The following is a 23,827-nucleotide window of genomic DNA, read 5'->3' as shown; positions in this document are numbered from 1 at the left end:
TACAAATAACACAACATTCTTGTGACACAAATTCAAGTGTGCTTCTTTATTGAAGAGAGAAACCACAGCTGAGGAAGAACAGAGCGATGATGATGAAGATGATGATGATGATGATGATGATATTCCATCAGGTATGTTTCATCCTTTAATGTTTTTACTTGTTCATGATATTTGTCTGCTGTCAGAAACTGTTACAAGAGTTGCTTTTAAAGTCACTTTTCTACAGTTGTATTTCTCATCTGTGTAAAACTCTTGTAAACGCTGGCTTTTTAACAATGATATATTAATGAAGGGCTGCTATTTTGATTATCTGACATTTATTTCTTGTTTTATTAAGAAAGAAACATGTTAATCCTCATCCTGCCCATGTTCTCCTTCAATCAATGTACAAATTAAAGGCTATAAAACAAGTATAAATGTATGAATGTAGCTTATGCTATACATTATATACAAAAGCATGTTTTTCATTACTGTTATAACTTGACAGAGTAGATTGACTCACAATATCATGCAGAATCTGCTATTTAACAGATTCAGTTCAGTAACTCTGAATTCAGTGAATCTGGATTAGTCTCTTATGGGGGAAATGACACTAATAATGATGTTTCTTGGTCTTGAAAAGCAGTTATACTATATTATCTACTATATTTGATCATATAAACATGACAGAATTGACCTTAAACATGTAAAAACAAATACTTCTGTTTCTTTCTGTCTAGTTCCCGTCCATTTCTTTTTGCTTTACATTTGCCACAATAGAATTGATTTTTGACAATTTCTGTGGTCATTTTTAGACTTGATGGATGTGAAAGATGAAAGTGACAAACTGAGATAATAGTTTTTTAATAGTTAAGTGACAAATTGCTGATATTGTAAAAAAAAAAAAAAAAAAACTGTCATTGTGAAGCCTTCTAATGCTCTCACTTCTCTTGAAGAATATGTACTAGATTTAAGGATCACGTACATTGAATAATAATTCATTATTTTCATTCACAGTTAATCTAATTCAGCAATAAAGATCCTCCATGTTTTGATTATATATCGGGGATCGGGATCCTGTCTGTCTGTTGTAATGTTTATGTGAGCAGATATTCATTGTTCTCCAATGTGTATTTGCATAATAATTATCAAGCTGTTTAGAATTATACTCAATATCAGTTATACAGGGTGGGCCATTTATAAGGATACACCGTGGTGGCATGGGAGTGGTTGGTGATATTGAGGTCCTGTTTGTGGCACATTAGTATATGTCATGGTCACCACCCATCTTGAGGAGTTTGCCCCCTCACATGTACTGGTGTGCCACAAACGGGACTTTGGTGTCACCAGCCATTCCCATGTTGTTGCGGTGTATCCATATAAATGGCCCACCCTGTAGAATTGAACGCTTGTCTTTATTCAGATGATGCAGTTATTACAATATAAAACCAGATCATCAATATTTACAGCTGGAGAGGAGAAAATGGCTTCAGAGATTTCCTTACAAAATAACATGTTGAAACACAGGAAGTGTAGCATATTATGTACAATTTAACCATATATAATATTAAATCATATGTCAATTTCATTGTATATTTGAAAAGCAAAAGCAAAGTATAAATGAAAAAGAAAAGCAAAATATTTGTGTTGATTAGAAATATATAGATTCGTAATAAATTGGCCATTCAAAATGGAGCCGTGATGAAATATATTTTTTAAACAAATCACACAAATATATATGTCTCACAAATATTTGATTATAGTTGATGTTTTTTCAATGATTGATTTTTAAAGGCCTGAATATACAGGGTTTTTGCACTTACACACATTTTGACCCACAATCTAAAGTGAGAACTATTTATGGTTAAGTTGTTAACAAAGCATAATCTAACTCTTTATATATGAGCGAATTAAACTATAACACTTTGTTAATTACAGTGACAATGAATGATCTCATTCGAATATAGTCTATTAATACAGTTTATAAACTATTAATTAACTATAAACTAATAGTTTGTAAATGACTTAAGTGCTTTATTACTGTATTAATTATAAAGTGTTCTGGTAAAATCTACTTGATTGTGGTTTAGTGCAAAATCTCTTTTGGTTCTCATTTACATATTCTAATCCATTAAAGGAGACAGGAGTGATGATCAGTGGGTTTGAGTTTTTACCTTCATCATTACGGCCTGGGCTGAAATATGGATAGAGTTTCTCAGTGAAAGTCTGACCAGTGAAAGAGTAGATATGAGATCTGGACTCCACGTCATAAAAAGAGACCAGACCCTCCTCATAATCCACAAACACACCAACCTTCTCAGGTTTCACTCTCAGAGATAAAGAGACAGGTGAACGTTCACAAGCTTTATATTGATTTTCATTCCTCAGAGCCACAGTCCAGTATCCATCCACAGGAGTCAGCCAGATCTTCCCCTTCCTGTTAATGGATTCTCTGATCACTCCTAAATCCCACTCAGTCTTTCCCTTCACCTGCACCTCATAGTAAAATCTCCCTGAACTGAATCCCTGCTTTGCCAGAACACAAATGGGATCAAATCTCTTTGGGTTTTCTGGGACGTCCTGCTTAACGTCTCCACGACTGACTTGTTTTCCATCATCAGACAGGATGAGACGTGGATTTGCTGTATCAGGATCCAGAGTCACATCCACTGAGAGAGATCAGACATTATCAATCAACTTCAGAAGAAACATTTTCAGATGTACAGTATAGATTAACACAGTATTGTGAGTGTATTGAAGAAAATGGTGTCAGTCACACTGTACCTGCAAACTTCTGCACAAACTTCAACCCTGTGGACACAGATGACAATATAATGCTGAATTATTCATAGCAATAATTTCAGGTTAACAGTGAGTTTCTCTCTACTGGCAGCATCAGTGGCATGAGAACATTTCACTAATAAAACCAAGAGATACATTTTCCTAATTTTTTCAGGAAACTTTTGAGGCTTGAATTGAAAGACTTCTTGAATTGAGGAACCGATTAAGCTGATTAAATTAAGGAAAGAAGGCACATGGCTGGAAATGGAGGGTAAATATTGAAATTAAGTGTTATTGTATGTGTTTTTATGTGAAGGGAAACATCTGTTGATGTTTAATGTTAAGTTCTCTTACGAGAGGTTCTTGCTTACGCTACGGGTAAAGTCATCTTTTCTCGAGATATTGAAGCCAAAAAGTATCCTTAATTTTGTATATATTGTCAACGCATTGCAGCAGCTAGCAGACCTAGAGCGAGCTTACTAGCTGGCATTGGCTGCTCTGCGGCAACTGCAGCAACCTACCGCTGAGCCCCGCGTGACATCACGTCCAATGAACGCGGCATAGCCCGCCAGAATGGGTGTGGCTTAGCGTATGTAAGGACGGGCTCGGGGGCTGCTTACCTGATTTTCATCTCTTCAGCGAAGCTCTCCGCATCGCTGGATCTCCAGAGAGAAGCCGACGCCGTCGACTCAAGCGAGAAAGCATGCCCAGGACAGCACTTGAAGAAGCCGGACGATCCTTCGCCGCCTTCAGCCATCCGTGCCTGCTACGCTATCCGGCGTCATATCCTTTTCTGCCTGTGTGTGCTCGCCGCCGCGACACACACTTTCTATGAAAGAGCGCGAGGCATTTTACTTACAAATGCCTCGTATTTCCTGTGGCTCTTGCCGAGCCCCGCTCAGCGACGGAGACCGCCACGTCATCTGCGCTGTCTGCCTGGGCCGTGAACACGCAGCCCTCGCCCTTTGCGCGGGCGGCTGCGTCCACTGCGAAGAACTGACCATGTCGACCCTGCGGGCTCGACTTGAGATGTTCGACGCTGAAGCTGCACCTCCGACCGCCTCCGCCAGGCCGCGCTGCAAGAAGCGCCGCTCCCAGAGGCTACCGGAGCCTGATATGGCCTGCAAGCGCTCGCCTTCCCCTTCTCCGCGCTCCCTCCCGGATGCACAGATGCCGGCTGCCGCCCACACTGTCGACGCCTCGGGAGATGAAGCGGACGAGGACGCCATCAATGACAGCTGCTCCCTCTTGGCTTCAGGAAGCGAGGATTGGTCTGGCTCCAACCCAGACCCCGCCCCTTCGCTCCAGGAGTCTGGTGGGTCTCGGGCCAGCGTGGAGGCTGAGCTTATTCGCCTCCTCACTAAGGCAGTCGGTCAACTCAGCCTTGAGTGGTCCCCGCCTCAAGAGCCTGCGCCCAACAGGCTCGATGGGTGCTTTCTTCCTGGCCGCCGCCAAGCGCCCGCGTCCAGATCGGCTCCCTTCCTGCCAGAGCTCCACGCTGAGCTCACTAAATTGTGGAACGCTCCATTCTCCGTGAGACTTCACTCCTCTATCTCCTCGACGCTCTCCCAAGTGGACGGCGCGAGTGAGAAGGGATACAAGTCCATTCCCCCCGTGGAAGAGGCGGTAGCAGCGCACCTAAGTCCGCCCTCCGCTGGATGGTACGCTAAGGCTGCCCTCCCGTCCAAAGCCTGCCGGGCGACTTCAGCTTTCGTTGGCCGCGCCTTCACCGCCGTGGGACAAGAAAGGCGCGGATCAGTCCATCGTGACGGATTTAAGGAGCGCGACGGACCTTTCTCTCAAAACCTTTTCGCCACAAAATCCGCAGCACAGGCTATCGGACGATGCATGGCTTCGCTGACCGTCACAGAGAGGCACCTTTGGCTAACGCTCACGGACATGAGGGAAGCTGAGTGGGCCGTGTTTCTGAACGCCCCGCTCTCTCCGACCGGCATCTTTGGCCCAGCCGTGAGCGGGATTGTGGACCGCTTCTCAGAGGTATAGAAGACCACTCAAGCCATGAAGCTCTTCTTACCCCGACGCTCGAGCTCCGCCGCGGGCCGCTCTCAGAAGCAGCCACCTGCCCGCAGTGCTACTCAGCAGTCCTCTCAGCCTCCCCCTCCGCAGCGACGCCAGGGCGCTCGCCAGAGGTCGCGCTCGTCGAGCTGCCGTAGGCCGCCTCCCTCTCGGGGACCCCGGCCTAGGATCGCGCTGACACCTGAGCCAGCGAAGTCCTCCTAGCATCGAGGAGGAAAAGATGGTTGAGTCACGCTGCGGCCGGACCACCATCAAAACATCCCCCTCTGTCAGTTCCCGTAGAAAAAGCGACTGCAGATGTGTATTTTGCAGCCAACGAGCGCGTCGCGCTACCCGCTCGCCTGCACACAAACGCTGTTTTCACGGTGACCCACAGAAATCTCATAAAGAGTAGAATTTCTGGTTATCCGGCTCATGCCGATGGTGTTTTAAGTGTAGAAAATGTGCCCGCTTCCCAGTGTTCACCCCTACACATAAGCACGGTTCCCCAGGTGTCTTTCACTCATGCAGAGCCCACTCCCATGAAGCTGGCATTTGCCGCTCGAGTGTTAAATGTAGGAAATGTGCCCACAGAACAGTGCCCACACCTACTCACTGCCCGCTGTGTTACACCTCTATCCCAGGGAACAAAAAATATAAAGCCGACACACACCGGCTATATCATAAGACCTGTGGTTGCCCGCAAGCACTCACGCTTATTGATAAACACACCACGCCCAGCGCTACACACGCGCCCCGGGGTTTTTCCCGTGAAGCGTTCCCCATCCAAGCTGACCGGGACGCTACATGTGAACCGGCCAGCCACCGTTCTCAGCACGCCGCTGTATACAAGCACCAAGAGTGCGCTCACAGCGCCAATACCTCAGACTCAGGTTCACGAGCCTACACTGTGCGGCGATCGGGACCGAGAGTCCATTCTTCCCCTAGCCATACACGCAGAGGCGTGGGAAGCTATTCCGGGAGTGTCAGAGTGGGTGCTAAATACAGTGAAGTAGGGCTATTTGCTGCAATTCGCTCGCCGCCCTCCGCGCTTTCGAGTCCGGACCGAGATGAAAGTGAATCAAGAAGTAGCACACCTACTTTGCGCAGAAATAGCAAAGCTGCTATGCAGAGGGGCTGTAGAACCAGTACCACCTTCTCAGAGCGAGTCAGGCTTCTACAGCCGCTATTTCCTCGTTCCAAAGAAGGATGGGACTCACAGACCCATCTTAGATCTAAGACGCCTGAACAAAGCCCTCATGAAGCGACCGTTCAAGATGATTACGACCAGACAAATCCTCTAGCCAATTCGCCCGAGGGACTGGTTTATATCTCTCGATCTGAAAGATGCATATTTTCAGATCCAGATAATACCCCGTCACAGGCCATTCTTGAGATTCGCCTTCGACGGTCAGGTATATCAATACACCGTCCTCCCATTTGGCCTGTCCCTAGTAGGGGTGTGCAAAGCAGCCGGTATTTGTATCTGTATTTGTATTTGTTGAGGGGGGAAAAGTATTTGTATTTGTATTTGGATTCGAGTAAAATTCTAAATAGGTGTAAAAATCCAGTTTTTTTGCGTTACACTTCTAATTTACGTTATAGTGTAAGTATTCTTTAATTATATCCAGTATAATAATTATGGATATGCAATTTTGGTTGATGTTTTTCCATAAATCCAGCAATGAACATGTAACAACGAATGTCAAAAAGAAAAAGAAAATAACATAACAGCCATTACCTACGTTAACGTTACTCTGTCAACAGCCTATTGTCTAAATTACCGAGCTAACAGAGCTACTAGTGTTGTCACGGTACCAAAATTTCAGTATTCGGTACCAATACCAGTGAAAATCCACGGTTCTCGGTACCAATTTCGGTACCAAAGCTTAATTTAGATTAAATTTACATATATTAAAGTGTATATCACGGTTACAAAGATGGAAACTGTAGTATTAAAAACACTTTACAATAAGATTCCATTTGTTAGATAACATTAGATAAAATGACCTAACAATAAACAATAGTTATGTACTGTCGCAATTATTCTCCTTGGGGTTAATTTAAAAATACATTTTTAAAATCAAAAGTTAACATTATTTATGTTAACATTATTTAATGCACAATGAATGAAGTGAACAAACATGACCAATCAAGTGTTTGTATTAAATAACATTCACAAACATTAATTAATGTTGTAAAAATATATTGTTCACTCAATGTTTTGATGTTAGATAACGCATTAAGTAATGTTAATGAATGGTATCTATCTTATTGTAGTGTTAACAAACTATACAGGAGATAAAACGTGTTTTATTTGACTTGACTGTACTTTTATTTGATCCAAAACTGCATTCATATTTCATTTTAAAAGGGCTTTTTAAACCTGCTAAGAGTTATCCAGCCAAGAATAAGCCTAGAACTGCTTTTCTGACGGACTGATATTAATGACATAATGACGGCTTTTTATTTCATTTCTCATCTCCACAAATATAAAGCTAATGCAAGGGCTAGAAATCAATTAATTATTTGCTGATACTTCCTCGTCATCATGGAGAGCGCAGTTCGCACCGCTTTCTCCTTTCCACAAGCGCTTGCTCTCTCGTGGCGTCTGTCGTTGCTATGCAACCGCGCCGCTCATTTGAAATCTGCACGCGCAAAAAACGCGCTATTTGAACGGCCCCGTATGACAACGTGACATTAGCCTAATCCAAAATATTTCCATATGTGGCTCTTTCCTCCTTTCTTATCAACAAGTGGATTTACAGCCACCACATCAGCAGCACCGCCGGTCAGGAAACGCAGCTTTTTGATATAAAGTTTTTCTTGTTCCCGAATACAAATATTTTTTAAGTATTTGTTCGAAATAAGTATTCGTAAAAAACACATTATTTGTGCCTTTCCGAATACCGTATTCGGGTTCGGCTCCACCCCTAGTCCCTAGCACCCCGTACATTTACGAAGTGCATGGACGCAGCTCTCGCTCCCCTCAGAAGTCAGGGCATGCGAATATTGAATTACTTGGACGATTGGCTGATTCTAGCGTAGTCAGAGATAGAATTAATATCTCACAGATCGCTGCTTCTCAGCCACCTGGAGAGTTTGGGTCTCACGGTCAACTGGACCAAGAGCTCATTACTGCCCAGCCAGACGATCTCTTTTCTGGGGATAGATCTGGATTCTGTGTCTATGACGGCTCGCCTGTCGACACTTGGCCACTTCATTCCGGACAGGCAGCCTTGTCCCCCTGAAAACTTTTCAGAGAATGCTAAGCTGCATGGCCTCAGCCGCAGCGGTGCTTCAGCTGGGTTTGCTACGTATGCGCCCGCTACAGCGCTGGCTGAATGCACGAGTACCACACCGAGCTTGGTTGGGGCGCCCTTTTCGAGGGCAGACCGGTCTTTGGCCAATGGTCAGACCGGGAAAAGTGCCTTCACATAAACTGTCTGGAGATGATAGCGGTCGAGAAATCGCTGAGGCACTTCCTCCCACACCTACGGGGCCACCACGTGCTGGTCCGCACGGACAATACGTCAGTGGTAGCCTACGTGAACCACCAGGGCAGTGTCAGATCCAGATATCTCAGTGCTCTGGCGGAACGTCTCCTCGTTTGGGCTCAGCATTCCCTGCTCTCGCTGAGAGCCGCGAATGTGCCCGGACGCCTAAACGACGGTCCAGACAGACTGTCCAGGGACCATGTTCCCCCGGGAGAATGGTCCCTGCATCCTCAGACGGTCCAGCTGCTGTGGCACCGTTTCGGCAAAGCGAAAGTCGACCTGTTTGCGTCGAGAGACAACGCTCATTGCCCACGGTTCTTTTCAAAGAACGAGGACGTGCTGGCCCAAGCGTGGCCAAGTTGCCCGCTGTACACTTTTCCCCCGATCTCGCTATTACCACAGGTAATCAGGAGAATCAGGGAGGCGGGCCATTCGGTGCTCCTCGTGGCCTCGCGATGGGAGAACCAAGCCTGGCTCCCAGAGCTGATGCAGCTTACGGATCTAACCCCATGGCCGATTCCAGTGAGAAGGGGTCTCCTCTCTCAAGCCGGCAGTTCGATTTGGCATCCTCACCCAGAGCGCTGGTCTCTGCATGCATGGATAATCAACGGGTTCCCGTTGTCCTGCCAGAAGGGGTGATGAACACGATCACGGAGTCTAGAGCTCCCTCCAAAAGAAGGCTCTACGCGTCGAAATGGTCTGTATTTACCAGCTGGTGCGCGGGTAAAGGCCTGGACCCACAGACCTGTGGGGTCCCTGAGGTACTTGTTTTCCTGCAAGAGCTGCTGGATAAGGGCAGGTCCCCTTCCACGCTCAAATTTTACGTTGCGGCCATTGCGGCGTTCGCAGAGTCGACGCGCGGCCAGGCAATAGGAAGGAACGAATTCGTCATCCGCTTCCTTAGAGGAGGCAGGAGGATGAATCCCCGGCGACCTCCGTCGGTTCCTATTTGGGATCTTTCTGTGGTCCTGGAGGCCATGAAAGCACATCCCTTTGAGCCGTTACAGACCGTGGATCTGAAATACCTCTCGCTCAAAACCGCTTTTCTGATAGCCCTGTCATCAGTTAAGCGCGTGGGTGACTTACACGCATTATCTGTTAACGCGGCGTGTCTCGAGTTTGGGCCTAATGACTCTAAAGTCATCCTCAAGCCAAGACATGGTTATGTCCCCAAGGTGCTCGGCACTCCTTTCAGCGCGCAGGTTATTACTTTATCGGCCCTGCAGGGTTCCGGTAGCGAAGTCGATGTTAACCTCCTCTGCCCTGTTAGAGCGCTGAGGGTTTACATCACGCGCTCCGCCGCCTTCAGGCGCTCGGAGCATCTCTTCGCTTCGTTCGGTGGACGCACTAAAGGCCTCGCCACCTCGAAACAGAGTCTGTCCAGGTGGATTGTTGACGCTATTGCGGCTGCATACGCCTGCAGTGCCCTTTGGGCATTAGGGCTCATTCCACTAGAGGCATGGCCTCTTCGTGGGCTTGGTCCAGCGGGATTTCTATTCACAACATTTGTACAGCGGCAGGCTGGGCCTCCCCCTCTACATTTGTTAGGTTCTACAACCTAAAAGTTCCCGCCCTGCAGGCTAGACTTCTGTCGGTCTAGTTGCGAGTATGTTCTGTTCAGACCCGTTCATGTGCAGGCTACTCTCATGCTAATCTTAGCTACCCTGGCTGAACTACACTGTGAGGATAGTTATCCAAGTGTCAGTATGGACCGGCTGTGCCGTTCTGTATTTTTTGGCCACATGATGTTTTATACTTATGTACATGTGCTGGCCCACTCGGGTTGGCCGTCTTATTCCCACTGATCTGTGTCCCCCGGCTGTGCCCTTGGGACTATACGTGGTTGATGCAGGCGCACACAGCGTTGACAAGGGGTTCCCGTAGCGTAAGCAACTTACGCAATACGAGAGAACCTCTCGTAAGAGAACGTACTCGGTTACTAACGTAACCTCGGTTCTCTCTAGAAGAGGGAACGAGTATTGCGTAACCTGCCGTGCCCGCCTCGAGCTGGTATTGCTTCAGTCGATGAAAACCAGGTAAGCAGCCCCCGAGCCCGTCCTTATATACGCTAAGCCACACCCATTATGGCGGGCTATGCCGCATGGACGTGACGTCACACAGGGCTCAGCGGTAGGCTGCTGCAGTTGCCGCAGAGCAGCCAATGAGCACGCTAGTAAGCTCGCTCTAGGTCTGCTAGCTGCTGCAATGCGTTGACAATATATACAAAATTAAGGATAATTTTTGGCTTCAATATCTTGAGAAAAGATGACTTTACCCATTGCGTAAGCAACTTACGCAATACTCGTTCCAGAGAACCGAGGTTACGTTAGTAACCGAGTACGTTATGTTTGACATGTGAAAGAGTTTCTGTTATGTTGATGTTTTGATTGTTTCCATTGAATAGTAGAGCTTATGGATAGGTTGTGAATAACTGCATGTACTAATAATATGTTGCTTTGTTCAATAAGAAATAGCTTTGCTAATGCCAGTGCATTAGTTTTCCGTGTCATTTCCGTTCACTAAAAATCAGACACTTTTGAGAATCCACAACAAAAAAAAAACAAACACATTTCACAAAGAAAATATTAAATTCATTGTGTCATATATATTAAATAATTTAGGAGATTTTACATTATTTAGGTAGATTTCATTAAAGAAATTAAACCTTAAAAACTACTCAAAAATATGATATTAATGATACTAAATGTAATATTGTTACCATAATTTTTTTTTTTAATAGCATGTAACAATTTTTACAGTGATTTGTATTATTGTTTGTTCATGAATAGTCACATCATATCACTCACATGTCTCTAAAGTAAGTTAAAGTAATACTGTAATAACTGTATGGAAGTAAAATAATGTCAAATGTTTTTGAAATAAAAAGCCTGTTGAATTGCATTACTTGAAAGAAAATAGGCATTGCATTAACCATGCTTGCATTTTAATGCATTGTATTTTTAGGGCTTGCATTTTTATGGGCTGAAATTCGACAGTAAATTCAACATTGACGTCCAGGAACTGCAGGAAAAGCAGTAGATTGCCGAGCATACTCTCCATCTGCTGTTAGTCTACCTCACCAGCAGGAGGTGCAAAAGCGCTTGTTGTTGACGAAGACATTCATTCATAAAATGAAAATGATTATCTGTGTCAGTATATGCGGAAAAGATGATAAACACACAAAAGCTGTGTTTATGTTTCATTCAATAACTTCATTGTTACTTTCCCTGTAGCCTACATGTCATCAGCTTTCTCTACCATGAACGGGATTATAATCGGTTTCCCTCAATACCTCATACTCAAGGATTCCCCTTCCGTTGGGACAAAACGCTAGCTGGACTAATACAGTGATATGAAAGACCAATCTTGCACCTTATTGGGGAAGTAGGCTGTAGGCTAGGCCTACTATATAGGCTACAGGCAAGCAGATGGACTCAGAATATGAATTTAACGCGCAAAGTTTCATGCTGAGCGTTTACTGGCATAAAACACAAGTTTGATCAATTAATTCTATTCTATTCTATTCTATTTTCTCTCTCTCTCTCTCTCTCTCTCTCTCTCTCTATATATATATATATATATATATAGTAGGCCTATGCCTACGTGTATTGCATTAGCTTAAACTGTTATAGCACTTGCATATTGTTGTCCTATTGTTATAGTTTAACTGTAAATCGCTTTGGATAAAAGCGTCTGCTAAATGACTAAATGTAAAATTGGCTTGACATTGGACATTCGCACATTTAGGGACCGTCTCTAAAGTTGCATACAACATTGGCATATACGTTTTGAATAAATATCAAAAATCCAAAGGGTGCTCATTATGCCTGACACTACATGAACACTTTACAGTTGGTTTTATGACTGTAAGTCGTTCTATTAAAATGCTATCGGAGTTAGAAACGTGTATACCAAAGTCGTATACACTTTAGAGACGGTCCCTAAATGTGCGAATGTCCAACATCCAGCCATCTTTATGCCAGTCTATCACTGGGAAACGCTCAGCATTAAACTTTGCGCGTTATTCTGAGTCCATCTGCTTGCCTGCGAGTTTGGTCTTTTACATCACTGTAGTCCATTAAGCTACGTTAAGCGTTGTATATGTCCAGCAGGGGAATCCTTAAGTATTGAGGGAAACCCTAATAGCCTGCATGCAGCACATCGCCACAATATAAAGTTAAGGCAACTAAACAACCAAGAGAAATATGTCAACCTAAAAAATTTAACATTGGATCTGTATATCCGCATCGGGGAATAACATTATAATCTCGTTCACGGTAGAGAAAGATGCATGTAGGCTACACAGGAAAAGTAACCGTGAAGGCACTGAATTTAACATAAAACAGCCGTCATAATAATCACAAATACACTTACATTGCTGTAAATGAGTTTTATGAATGAATGACTTGCTCTAATTTTGCTGGTCTTCGTCAACAACAAGCGCTTTTGCACCTCCTGCTGGTGAGGTCGACTAACAGCAGATGGAGAGTATGCTCGGCAATCTACTGCTTTTCCTGCAGTTCCTGGACGTCAATGTTGAATTTACTGTCGAATTTGAACCACTGAATTTGTGGAAGCGAATTTGCAAAGCGAAATAAAATGGACCGAAAATTGCCTGTTGAATATTATTGGTTGTATTTTTAAACAGTTTGAATTTTTTGGAAGTGAAATATGAAAGGTGAATATGGATTATTGAATTTTTAATAATGAAAAGGTGTTTGAAATGTTTTTAATTGAAATATTCACTGCTTAAATATTCAACCATGTTGAATTTCAGCCCATAAAAATGCAAGCCCTAAAAATACAATGCATTAAAATGCAAGCATGGTTAATGCAATGCCTATTTTTTTCAAGTAATGCAATTCAACAGGCTTTTTATTTCAAAAACATTTGACATTATTTTACTTCCATATAACTGGTTATAACACTTAAAGTTTGGATATAGCTTTACATAGACTAGGTTTAGTAAGTGATTTTATCACACCAGTCTAATGCTAACATGGCAAGTTTAAGTTATGTTATGATTATATTTCTCAAACAGTGTGATCTTTTGCAGACTGAGACAAAATAATTATGGTGATCACCAACTTTTTATTCAACCCAAAATATTCCTTGAAAAACTTAATTTCTAAGTTAATAACAAACAAAAAAATCTATACACTGTATTTGATATTCACATACCAGTTTGATTGAGTTTTTCATTCAGTGTCTCATCTAGAGTTTTCTTCAGTTCAGTCAGAGCTCTTTTCAGAGAGTACACATTCACATCAGAGTCAATCCTGATCTCAGTCCAGTTCTTGGTGTGTGGACGAGTGTTCAGGGATGAGCTCATCTACAGCAGGAGAGAGAGAAGACTGTTAAATATGATCATTATTTTTAAAGCAGTTAATTCAATATGTTTTACACCGGAGCTTTCTAACACAGTTGAGGCAAAACCTCTGTACGGATATGGATGGATATCACCATACTTCCCCTAGTTGATTGATTACATGGAGAATTGCTTATATCTTCTCTATTAAAACATTTCTGAAATAATTAAATATGCAAATTAGCATTGTCTAATTGAATATGCACTGATTTGATTAAATATCCAGAACAGAAATCTAAATATAGAATAAAGCCAGGATTAACATTCTTGTTTGATTTTGTTGACATATTAGAGTTAAAGGTTTTTACTGAGGGGATTTTGGATTTTTTTTTACTCCATAAATCAGAAAATAACAGACAGGAAAAAAAAAAATGCTTTTTCATCATGTTTTTAGGAATAAGATGTTGTATAAATCAGGTGAATGATATATGAACTAACCCCTCAGTAAAAACCTTTAGAATATAGACAGGAATACAACTGTAAAGTTTGGTGTGTGTAAAGCTGCAGACGTGGAGATTTCTGACGGAGGGCTATTTTAGTTCCCTTTCGAGAATGGTCACCTCGTATTGCGTAGTTAATACGCAGTGGGGGAAAACTCCTTTCCTCAAGAAATATTGAAGCTAATAATTTAAAACGCAGTGCTGCTGCACAGCGAACACAGCAGAGCGTCTAACTCGTCCATTGGCTGTGCTGTGGCAACTGCACAACCTATGGCCTGGTGCCTCTGACGCGCGACCCAATCAAGTGACTTGGCGCCAGACACGTCAGAGCGCGCCTAAATGGGCGTGGCATAAGCCTATAAAGGAAGCCCATTCTGGCCATATAGCAGATTATCTCTCCTTCAGCGACTCTTCATATCTCTGACTCCTCTGAAGCCTTCGCCGTGGAAACAAGCCAAACAGCTAGAGCGAGCCTTGCATACAGCGGACAGCGCCTTCAACTCACCTCGAAGCCACTTCTCTTCTGTCGCTGCTCTCCTGAGGCCATCCGGCAAGAAAACGCTTATATCCTTTATATTCTTCTAAGCATATTTACATGTTTCAAAAGTGCCTCGTCCACTGTGCCTCGTGCGGAGCCTCTATGCACGAGGCGGATGGACACTATGAGTGCGCCATGTGCCTGGGCTTCACCATGCATAGGCTGCACTTCACTTCCTGTGCTCGCGGCTAGCTCTCCTTTCAGACGGCAAACTGCTCCCGCGCTCCCCCCGTTCTGCACGTCACGCAGAGCCCTCTCCGTGACTCAGACACAACAAGCGCATTTTCACTGAAACTGATTCTCTTGTGTACTCTCCCGCTTCCTTCCCCTTATTGAGCCTTGACGGAAGAAGCGCGCGGTTAGATGTGCATGCGGCTATCTCTCTTTACGACACGAGAGCTACCGCGCCCTTCCATTCTGTTCGTCATGCAGAGCCCTGTCCGTGACTCAGACACAAGAGTGCGTTTTCATGCCTGGAATCAAACCACGCTGAAACTGCTCTCTCTCATGACGGTTGTTCTCACTGCAAGAACTAGCCACCATTCTCTCGGTGCTTGCGGCAAGCTTTCTGTACGTCAGAGAGCTACCCCGCCCTCGTGCCCGGTTTGTGCGCACCCCTCTGTTGCGCGCGCCCTCCGTCTCGTGCGTCTTCTGCATGATTCAGACGAATACAATGAGCGTTTAGCTTACGTGCTTCGCGCCGAAATACAAAACCTACTAGCAGAAGCAGCGATAGAATTAGTCCCCTCCGCGCTGAGTCAGTCAGGGCTTACAGCCGCTACTTCCTTGTACCAAAGAAGGACGGTGGCACCCGCCCCATTTTAGATCTGAGACATCTGAACAAAGCTCTCATAAGACGGCCGTTCAGATTGATAACTACCAAACAAATCTTTGCGCAGGTTCGCCCGGGGGATTGTTTTTTTACGGTGGATCTGAAAGATGCTTACTTTCACATTCAGATAACGCCCAATCACAGGCCATTCTTGAGATTCGCCTTTGAGGGACCGGTTTATCAATACACGGTACTACCGTTCGGTCTGTCCCTAGCACCTCGTACTTTCACGAAGTGCATGGAGCCAGCGCTTTCTCCCCTGAGGCAACAGGTAGTGCGCGTGCTGAACTATCTTGACGATTGGCTTATTATGTCTCAGTCGAAGACCGAATTATTGACACACAGATCAAGTGACAAATCCTGACAGATTGCAATAGTACGGCAGGCTATGCAATACTCGTTCCCTTACTCTCAGGCAGACTGTTCCCTTACTCTCACACAGACCGAAGCACTAAAGGGGCTCCGATCACGAAGCAGAGGCTATATAGATGGATAGTAGAGCCCATTCTACGAGAGGCATGGCCTCTTCGTGGGCTTGGTCTAGTGGTGTACGAATTCAAGACATATGTGCGGCGGCTGGCTGGTCCTCACCGTCCACATTTGCGAGATTTTATAATATGGAGGTTCCTTGCCTGCAGGCTCGAGTCCTCTCAGTATGATAATTAGACCAGACGATGTCTTATCAGACGATGTCTTATTAGACTTATCAGTCTATCTATTACTGTCCATAAGCACAATTGTCCTGGGACTTATGTTTGGAGCGAGCCTGGCTCTTATGCTCCAGTCCCTTATTCATGAAAGCAGACTCAGGTCTGGTTACTGTCACTATGTTGGGGTTTATTGTGGCTTTTGTCTGTGAGCCTCGGGTGCTTCCCTAGGCTCCAGTTGTATGCAGTTGTTAATAGTGCAGCGTTTTACATTGCGTCCCCACTGCGTATTAGCTACGTAATACAAAGTGACCGTTCTCGAAAGGGAACGTACTCAGTTACTAACGTAACCTCGGTTCCCTGAGAGTAAGGGAACGAGTATTGCGTAGCCTGTCACACTATTGCAATCTGTCAGGATTTGTCGCTTCAGTCGATTTAAACCTGCTATATGGCCAGAATGGGCTTCCTTTATAGGCTTATGCCACGCCCATTTAGGCGCGCTCTGACGTGTCTGGCGCCAAGTCACTTGATTGGGTCGCGTGTCAGAGGCGCTAGGCCATAGGTTGTGCAGTTGCCACAGCACAGCCAATGGGCGAGCTAGACGCTCTGCTGTGTTCGCTGTGCAGCTGCACTGCGTTTTAAATTATTAGCTTCAATATTTCTCGAGGAAAGGAGTTTCCCCCCACTGCGTATTACCTACGCAATACTCGTTCCCTTACTCTCAGGGAACCGAGGTTACATTAGTAACCGAGTACGTTCACTGAAACTAAAACCACACACACTAAAAACACTCTGGTTTCCCCCACAATCCCAAGACAGGAAAATTTCTCATTTTCATTTAGTCTAACTGAAACTACAACTGAAATAAAAATGAATAAAAACTATAGACATTTAAAACAAAAAAAAATGTATACAAATGTCAAAAAACAACTAAATTATTAAAACTTTAACTAAAATGAAAATGGAAAATACTAAAATAGTACATAAAATATAAATAAAATAACTACTTAGGAGAAAAACGTAATGACAGACAGCTGAATGTAATCAGTTACCAATGAGACTAAAGGCGGGCGGGCGTACACGGTGCGATTTTTGCTGTTTTTACGAGCTCGCAGATGATTTTTTTCACTCGGGGGAAATCGAGTGGAATCGGTGATGCTCGCATGGTCGCGGCTCGCAGCATGTGAGAGGAATTACGAGCCGAGCTGAGCACGTTATGAGCACCATCCCGACCTCCTGATAATTTTTAAACATGTTTAAAAAATTCGGGGAGTCGGCCCCATTTTCACCAGCTGTCCCCTATTGCCCTAATCATACACAACCACGTCGATGGGGCTATACCTCAGTGGCAGCAACCATACAGCGTGCGCATACACTGTCACACACACACACACACACACACACTTTTCTTTCTTTCTTTCTTTCTTTCTTTCTTTCTTTCTTTCTTTCTTTCTTTCTTTCTTTCTCTCTCTCACTCTCTCTCTCTCAAGTTTTTATGTTGAAAGGAATGGCTACTGATCTCTGCTTTTCAACAAATCATTTGCACACACATTTCTGTCATTTTTCTATCTGAAGCTTTGCTGCATGCAACATTGACGGTCTCACGTGATTGCTGCCGGCTCGGGATTAAATTCGTGCAGGACAGTCGTGCCGTGTACCAGCTGCTTTGACGCGATTATCAGTTAAACTGACTCGCAACGTGTGCAATATCTCACGACCTCCCGAATGTGTCCGAACTCGCACCGTGTACGCCCGCCCTAACTAGGATGCAATTAAGACTAAACGTAACTCAGGGGCTGTTTACATGACATGTTTTCAGCTAAAAACATTAAAAAATATATATGTTTTGCCCGTTCATTTACAGTACACGACGACGGCGTTTTGGGTTCCGTGTGAATGGCGATTGTTTTGATAATGGTGTCGAAGGAAAACTCAAAGGAAAAACTTTTCCATTTTCAGCATATCGGTGTCGTGTAAACGTATCCTCAAGCACAAGAAACAAACACATGCAGGCATCCGTCTCCACACCCCACAGAGTGAATATGTGGGAAAGCTTCTTTCACTCTTGTCCTTCCTTCACAATTTATCCCTTCCCTTCACCCATTCTTCCCTTCACTCAGTTCAATCAGAATGATTACATGAAAAATACAATGTTCTGTCAATGCAAGTGAATTGACAGTCATGTTTGGTATCATTTTAAATGTCTCAGTGTGATTGGTACAATGGTCTCATGTCCAGAGAGATAGACCAAAAGCTACAAGTTAGAGAGTTTAGAAATACTTTGCTTACTGTGGAGGGAGAGCCCTTTACCAGTGTATTTCATGCAAATTAACTTCTGTCCTCAATAAGGTGTAAACTACTAAGTCTGGGATATTTAGTGCCTCCTTTTGGACGATGTTTTGAGTATTTAAAGAAATATTGCAAAAGATGTAATGCTGAAGGTCTTCCATACACTCAGCATTATGCATCTTTCAGATGTCAGGTATGCATATTTTACTCTTTATTTCTGAACATTTTGTATTGTTTTGTATTGATTATCTTCGACATAATTATGTAATTGGCATTATATATTTACCTGACTTATCTGAGATTATTGAATCTAGTACTACTGTTGTATCCATGTTTCTGCTAATCTGTGTCCAGGGTTGAGTACATACTAGATCTCGGGTTAGATTGAGCATGCAGCACATCAGGCGAGATTCTAGATGTCTGACTAACTGCTTGATTTTAGTTAAGTTATTATATAGTTGCATTCACTATAGGGGGCTAGACAATACAATTTAAATAATAGCAAGCAACATTACTTTATAGAATTAGCCATAACCTCTGGTTATTGTTTGAGCTTCAACTAAGTTGTTATATAGGCGACTGTAAGGGACCAAACGGAATTACTATTTCAATAATGGCAAGCATGGGCGGCCTATTCAATATTATTAGTCATAACCTCTGCTCTGACTAATGATCAGACTGGCGAGTTTGTGACCGTGAGATTCACGTTAACATCCAGTGTGAGACTCTGAACAACATTGGAATCCGAATGAACAATTACAATCTAAAGTAAAGAGTTAAACAGAATAATACAATAGATAAATATAAATTACCAATAATCCATTGGCATTCCAACCTAAATTCAAGGTCAAGATAAAATTGAGTCAGATAAAAGTGTAATTGTAGGGGTGGTAGTGGCGCAATGGATAAGACACATGCCTTTGGTGTGAGAGACCTGGGTTCGAATCCACTGTGAGACACCAATGTGTCCCTGAGCAAGACACTTAACCCCTAGTTGCTCCAGAGGCGTGCGACCTCTGACATATATAGCAATTGTAAGTCGCTTTGGATAGAAGCGTCAGCTAAATGAATAAATGTAAATGTAAATGTAATTGAAATTAAATCACTTTGCATACTGAAAACACACAGGAAACCTTCAGCCACACCATTGGACACCGTCGTTGGGTCAATTGGGTGGACCTTAAAGAACGGACTGTTTGTCCTGTAATATTGTACATATTGACTGAGACAGATGTTGACAGACCTGTATGAGATGGAGATGATCGTCAGTGTGTGAGAGCTGCTCCAGCTCAGTGTTTCTCCTCTTCAGCTCAGTGATTTCCTGATGCAGCTCTTTAATGAGATCTTCAGCCTGTTTCTCTGCTGCTTTCTGCTGTTCCTCCATCATCTTCAGTTGCTTAGACTGACATCTCCTAATGGAGCGGATCAGATCAGTGAAGATCGTAACACTTTCCTCTGTGTTTCTCTGATGAATGAGAACAGTTCTAATTGTTAATCTATTCCGTATTCACATATTATTCACAGGGATAGTTCACCCCAAAATGAAAATTCTATCATCTTTAATTAACCTTATGTCACTTAAAATGTGTGATTTTCAGTGTAACACAAAATAATGTTTTGCATGCTGCTCTTGAGGACGAGCTGTTGAAGAACTCCAATAGAACTCATACAACAGATTTGTGCTCTATATATGGGAAAAAATCATATGTGTTTGGAGCAACATGAGGGTTACTAGATGATGGCAGAACTCACAATGTAATTCAACTCCTTTGATAGTTAGAGAGTGAACAGAAAGTAAAATGGGAGAGGAGGATCGGAAACAACCATGAGTCAGGATATGAACTCGGGTTGATCGAAGCACAAACCTTTCTCAGCTCTACTGAGTGTTTGATCTCTTGAATCTTCTTCATTCTGTCCTGGATCATCTGATGAACGTCTGTCTGTGTCTGAACCAGCTGATTCTACATACAGAGAAACACACAGACACATTTATCCCTGAATATAGCTTTCCATCTTCTTACAGTCTTATATATATTTTTTTTAAACCATTTAAAGATCAAATTAATTCAAAATAATAGTTTGAATCTTTTATTTCATGTCTGACTGTTTTGAGAGTGACAAAATCAGCTTTTATCAGATGTAATAAAATACTATTGGATTTAGCTGTTTTTTAAATAAACAGGTCATGTTGTTTTTTAGACAACATGTCAGACACAGGAAAGAAAATGTCTAGGTTACTAATGTAACATTAGTAGGAGACGTTACGTTGGACTGAACTGATGTATTGTGATCTCGCTTTAGAGCCCAATCACCTTTGAGTGGTAACAGAACAAGTCAATGTGAGATTTGCATTGCAAGCCACTCCCCGCTTCTGGGTAAAACTCTGACATTAAGTTTTCTGCTGAGGGGCTGAGACGGGGTCCCGGCCGTTTCAGCGGAGGTACAGGCGTTTTGTACAGGTGACTAGGTAACATCAATCAGTCACGTTCGGCATTCCCAGTCATCCAGCCGCTGGACATGGTTGGAGGATTCCACTCGATATCCGGTCCTCTGCTGGAGCACCGAATGAGATGCTGGGTCCCCCATGGGACCGTGGGGATTCACCCGGCAGGAGAGACACACCAACAAAGGAACAACTCACTCACTGAACGATGATTGAAGAGCAGAGTGAAACAACATCTGCTCTGTTCTGAAGCAAAAGCTTAATGTGTGAGTTTACACGCTGCCTTATATAACTGGAAGCTGGACGTAGCTTGCGATGCAAATCTCTTTCACCCATGTGCATTTGCTTGTTCTGTAACCACTCGATGGTGATTGGGCTCTCAGGCGAGATCCCTATACGTCAGTTCAGTCCGATGTAACGTCGAATGTGACTGACTGATAGGGAATTGAATTTCACGGGGTGTTTAAAGTGTTTTGTTTGTAACTCTTGCCTTCTTCTCTCGACTCTCCTCCTCTATAGGAACAGTGTTGTGAGTCCTGTGTTCTCCTTCAGTGCAGGACAGACAAACACACGTCTGGTCATCTCTGCAGAACAGCTCCAGAGGTCTCTCGTGTTTCTGGCATATATAATCCTCCAGATTTTCCACAGCATTGATGAGTTTGTGTTTCTTTAGACGTGGGACTCTGAGATGAGGCTCCAGATGAGTCTCACAGTAAGAGCTTTGACACGTCAGGCAGGTCTTCACTGCTTTCTGCTTTCTTCCATCACAGAAGTCACAGAACACCTCAGATTCTCCTAGATTGAGCTTCTCCTTAAAGTGTTGCACAACCTCTCTGAGTGTTGTATTAATCTTGAACTTAGGTCTTCTGCTGAATTTTTCGTTACAGAGTGGACAGAAGCAGGTATGTGAGTTCGGCCAGCACTTGCTCAGGCAGGTTCTGCAGAAGTTGTGTCCACATGGAGTGGTGACTGGATCAGTGAACACTTCCAGACAGATGGAGCACTGGAGCTCCTCATTTAGTGCTGGACCACTGGAGGACGCCATGGCTGAAAAGATAAGTAATGACGACAATATATCATCTGCATTGCTGAAGAGAGCAACTTTCATAATAAAAGTAATGTTCACTGAGTAAATTAGTTTGTGTTCTAAAATGTATGTTGCATGGTTAAAAATTATTATAACTAAAATCTGTACTATGAACCACTGTCAAGCAGTCAAAGCAGCCATACGTGCCATAAACAGGCGTATATGAGACAGCAGTTTCTGACTGGAAGTTCCTCCGCCTCTAACTCTAACCTCACTGAGCCTATAAGCTCCGCCTCTAACTCTAACCTCACTGAGCCTATAAGCTCCGCCTCTAACTCTAACCTCACTGAGCCTATAAGCTCCGCCTCTAACTGCCAGTGTGAGACCATGTGCTGTAGTTAGATCTATTAGGCTGCAGAAGAATAATCTAAATACAGAAACTAAATGTGTCACTGGGAGCCATAGTACAGCAAATGTAACTGGTCATGAAAATGTATGTGTATATATAAAAGACAACACAGAAAGGGGTGAAAGTGTATTTTTAAAACAAATAACCCACTAAATAAACAAAATACTACGTGTCAGTTTTGTTCAACCCTCTACTGCACACATTTTGATGGCACATGATAAAAATATGTTCCACATCATTTCTTGGTTCATTTAGGAACATTTTATTGATAAAATAGTTTTTCGTTGCCTAATGATTAATTGACATATTACAAGATCTTCAATCACAAATCTTTTTTTAAAAATTCAAGAAATCTACTAACTATATTTAGAGATAACGTCCAAACACATTGTTAGCAAAGACATCCTTGAAAAGTTCCCCTTAACGCACAACTTTGCACTGAGGCAACGGAAGGAAAAACTAAATGAACTGAACAGGCAAAATCAATAAAAAAACGTAATAAAACCTTCTCTACACCTTCATTCACACACAAGTTTTTATGTACAGTTCATGTCATTTCAAATAAGATTACTAAAGCAAATAAACTTACTTTCTTCTCACATCAAATCTTCTTAAATCGCCGCTTTCAAATGCTGCTTGACTCCCACACCTTATTACACTGCTCTTTGATAAAAGAATTTACCATTCTAATTGGTTGCAATCTTTTATAGAAACATATAGTACTGAACATAGAGCTTAAGAAAACTTTCAACGCTGTGCTGTAGAGGGTTAATAGACATGACTTTTACTAGAGAAGTCATCATTCAGATTTTTAATTTGTTCATTCTGCCGCCAATTCAAGTAATTCCTGTTTCTAAAGTCTCTAAAGTGTGACATGACCACAAATAATCACACTTTGATTTACAGCCAAAAAACAAAACAAAAACAAAACAAAAAAAAACACATACCACTTTTACCAACAATCTGATGAATCAACTGAACTAGCTCTTACATTTCCATCACTTACCTGTGAGTGAATATCAGATCTGGTCGTTGATTTCAGAGTTTCTGAAATTAAATGCTGTTTGCTGAAGCTTCCTGTTCATATGTTTAGCTTCACTTTCTCTTAAGTCTTTACACACTTGCAGCGATGCTATATAGTCCAGTCATTGTAAGCCAAAATGGGGCTCCACCTAGGACAAATTGCAACAGAAGCAAACTCAACTGATTTTGTATCCTCAATATGTCCTGAGTAAGAAAGAAAAAGCCCAGAGAAACCCATTAGGGGAAAGTTTAGAAAAATACCCAAATATACCCTATTCATACGCCTATTCATTCTTTTTCTCACGTGAATAGGGTAAAGAATTTAACCTTTAGATATCACCATGAAAATTACTGAGTTGATTACTTCCATTAAGACAAACAAAAAATGTATTACAAGTTTTTTGAATTTTTTTGGTAACATGAGCAAACGGTGCATAATAATGCACTCATTTGCATAAATAACACAACATATCTAAACATTGGATATAGCCAGGTGAAAATGTCTTGTTGAATTTTGTTGACATCTTACAGTAAAAGA

At 42.9% G+C, this 23,827-nt stretch overlaps 1 protein-coding gene and 1 long non-coding RNA gene across 6 annotated transcripts in view; both read right to left on the bottom strand.

Annotated features, from left to right (window-relative positions):
• The window catches only part of LOC309481012, a 45,427-nt gene that overhangs the window by 14,547 nt on the left and 7,053 nt on the right, over positions 1 to 23,827 (bottom strand). The gene's annotated exons all lie outside the window — the stretch shown is intronic.
• LOC309480900 (E3 ubiquitin-protein ligase TRIM39-like) lies at positions 32 to 23,478 on the bottom strand. 4 transcript variants are annotated; one of them, XM_082145609.1, is made up of 7 exons: positions 23,258 to 23,478; positions 21,321 to 21,877; positions 20,253 to 20,348; positions 19,631 to 19,852; positions 13,455 to 13,605; positions 2,764 to 2,790; positions 32 to 2,648 (listed from the first exon to the last, which is right to left on the bottom strand). In XM_082145609.1, the coding sequence occupies exons 2-7, from the start codon at positions 21,873 to 21,875 to the stop codon at positions 2,029 to 2,031; spliced, it is 1,671 nt and encodes a 556-aa protein (XP_082001735.1). In that variant the 5' UTR covers positions 21,876 to 21,877; positions 23,258 to 23,478; the 3' UTR covers positions 32 to 2,028. The 4 variants fall into 4 exon arrangements, with proteins under 4 accessions (XP_082001735.1, XP_082001734.1, XP_082001736.1 ...); XM_082145608.1 differs by having other exon boundaries at positions 23,273 to 23,477; XM_082145610.1 differs by lacking the exon at positions 23,258 to 23,478 and adding an exon at positions 22,856 to 23,242.

Source organism: Leuciscus leuciscus, assembly GCF_965113295.1.
Source record: "Leuciscus leuciscus genome assembly, chromosome: 18".
In the NCBI taxonomy this organism is placed as follows: domain Eukaryota; kingdom Metazoa; phylum Chordata; class Actinopteri; order Cypriniformes; family Leuciscidae; genus Leuciscus; species Leuciscus leuciscus.
The sequence above is the reverse complement of the archived record's forward strand: the minus strand, read 5'-3'. Positions and strand labels throughout refer to the sequence as shown.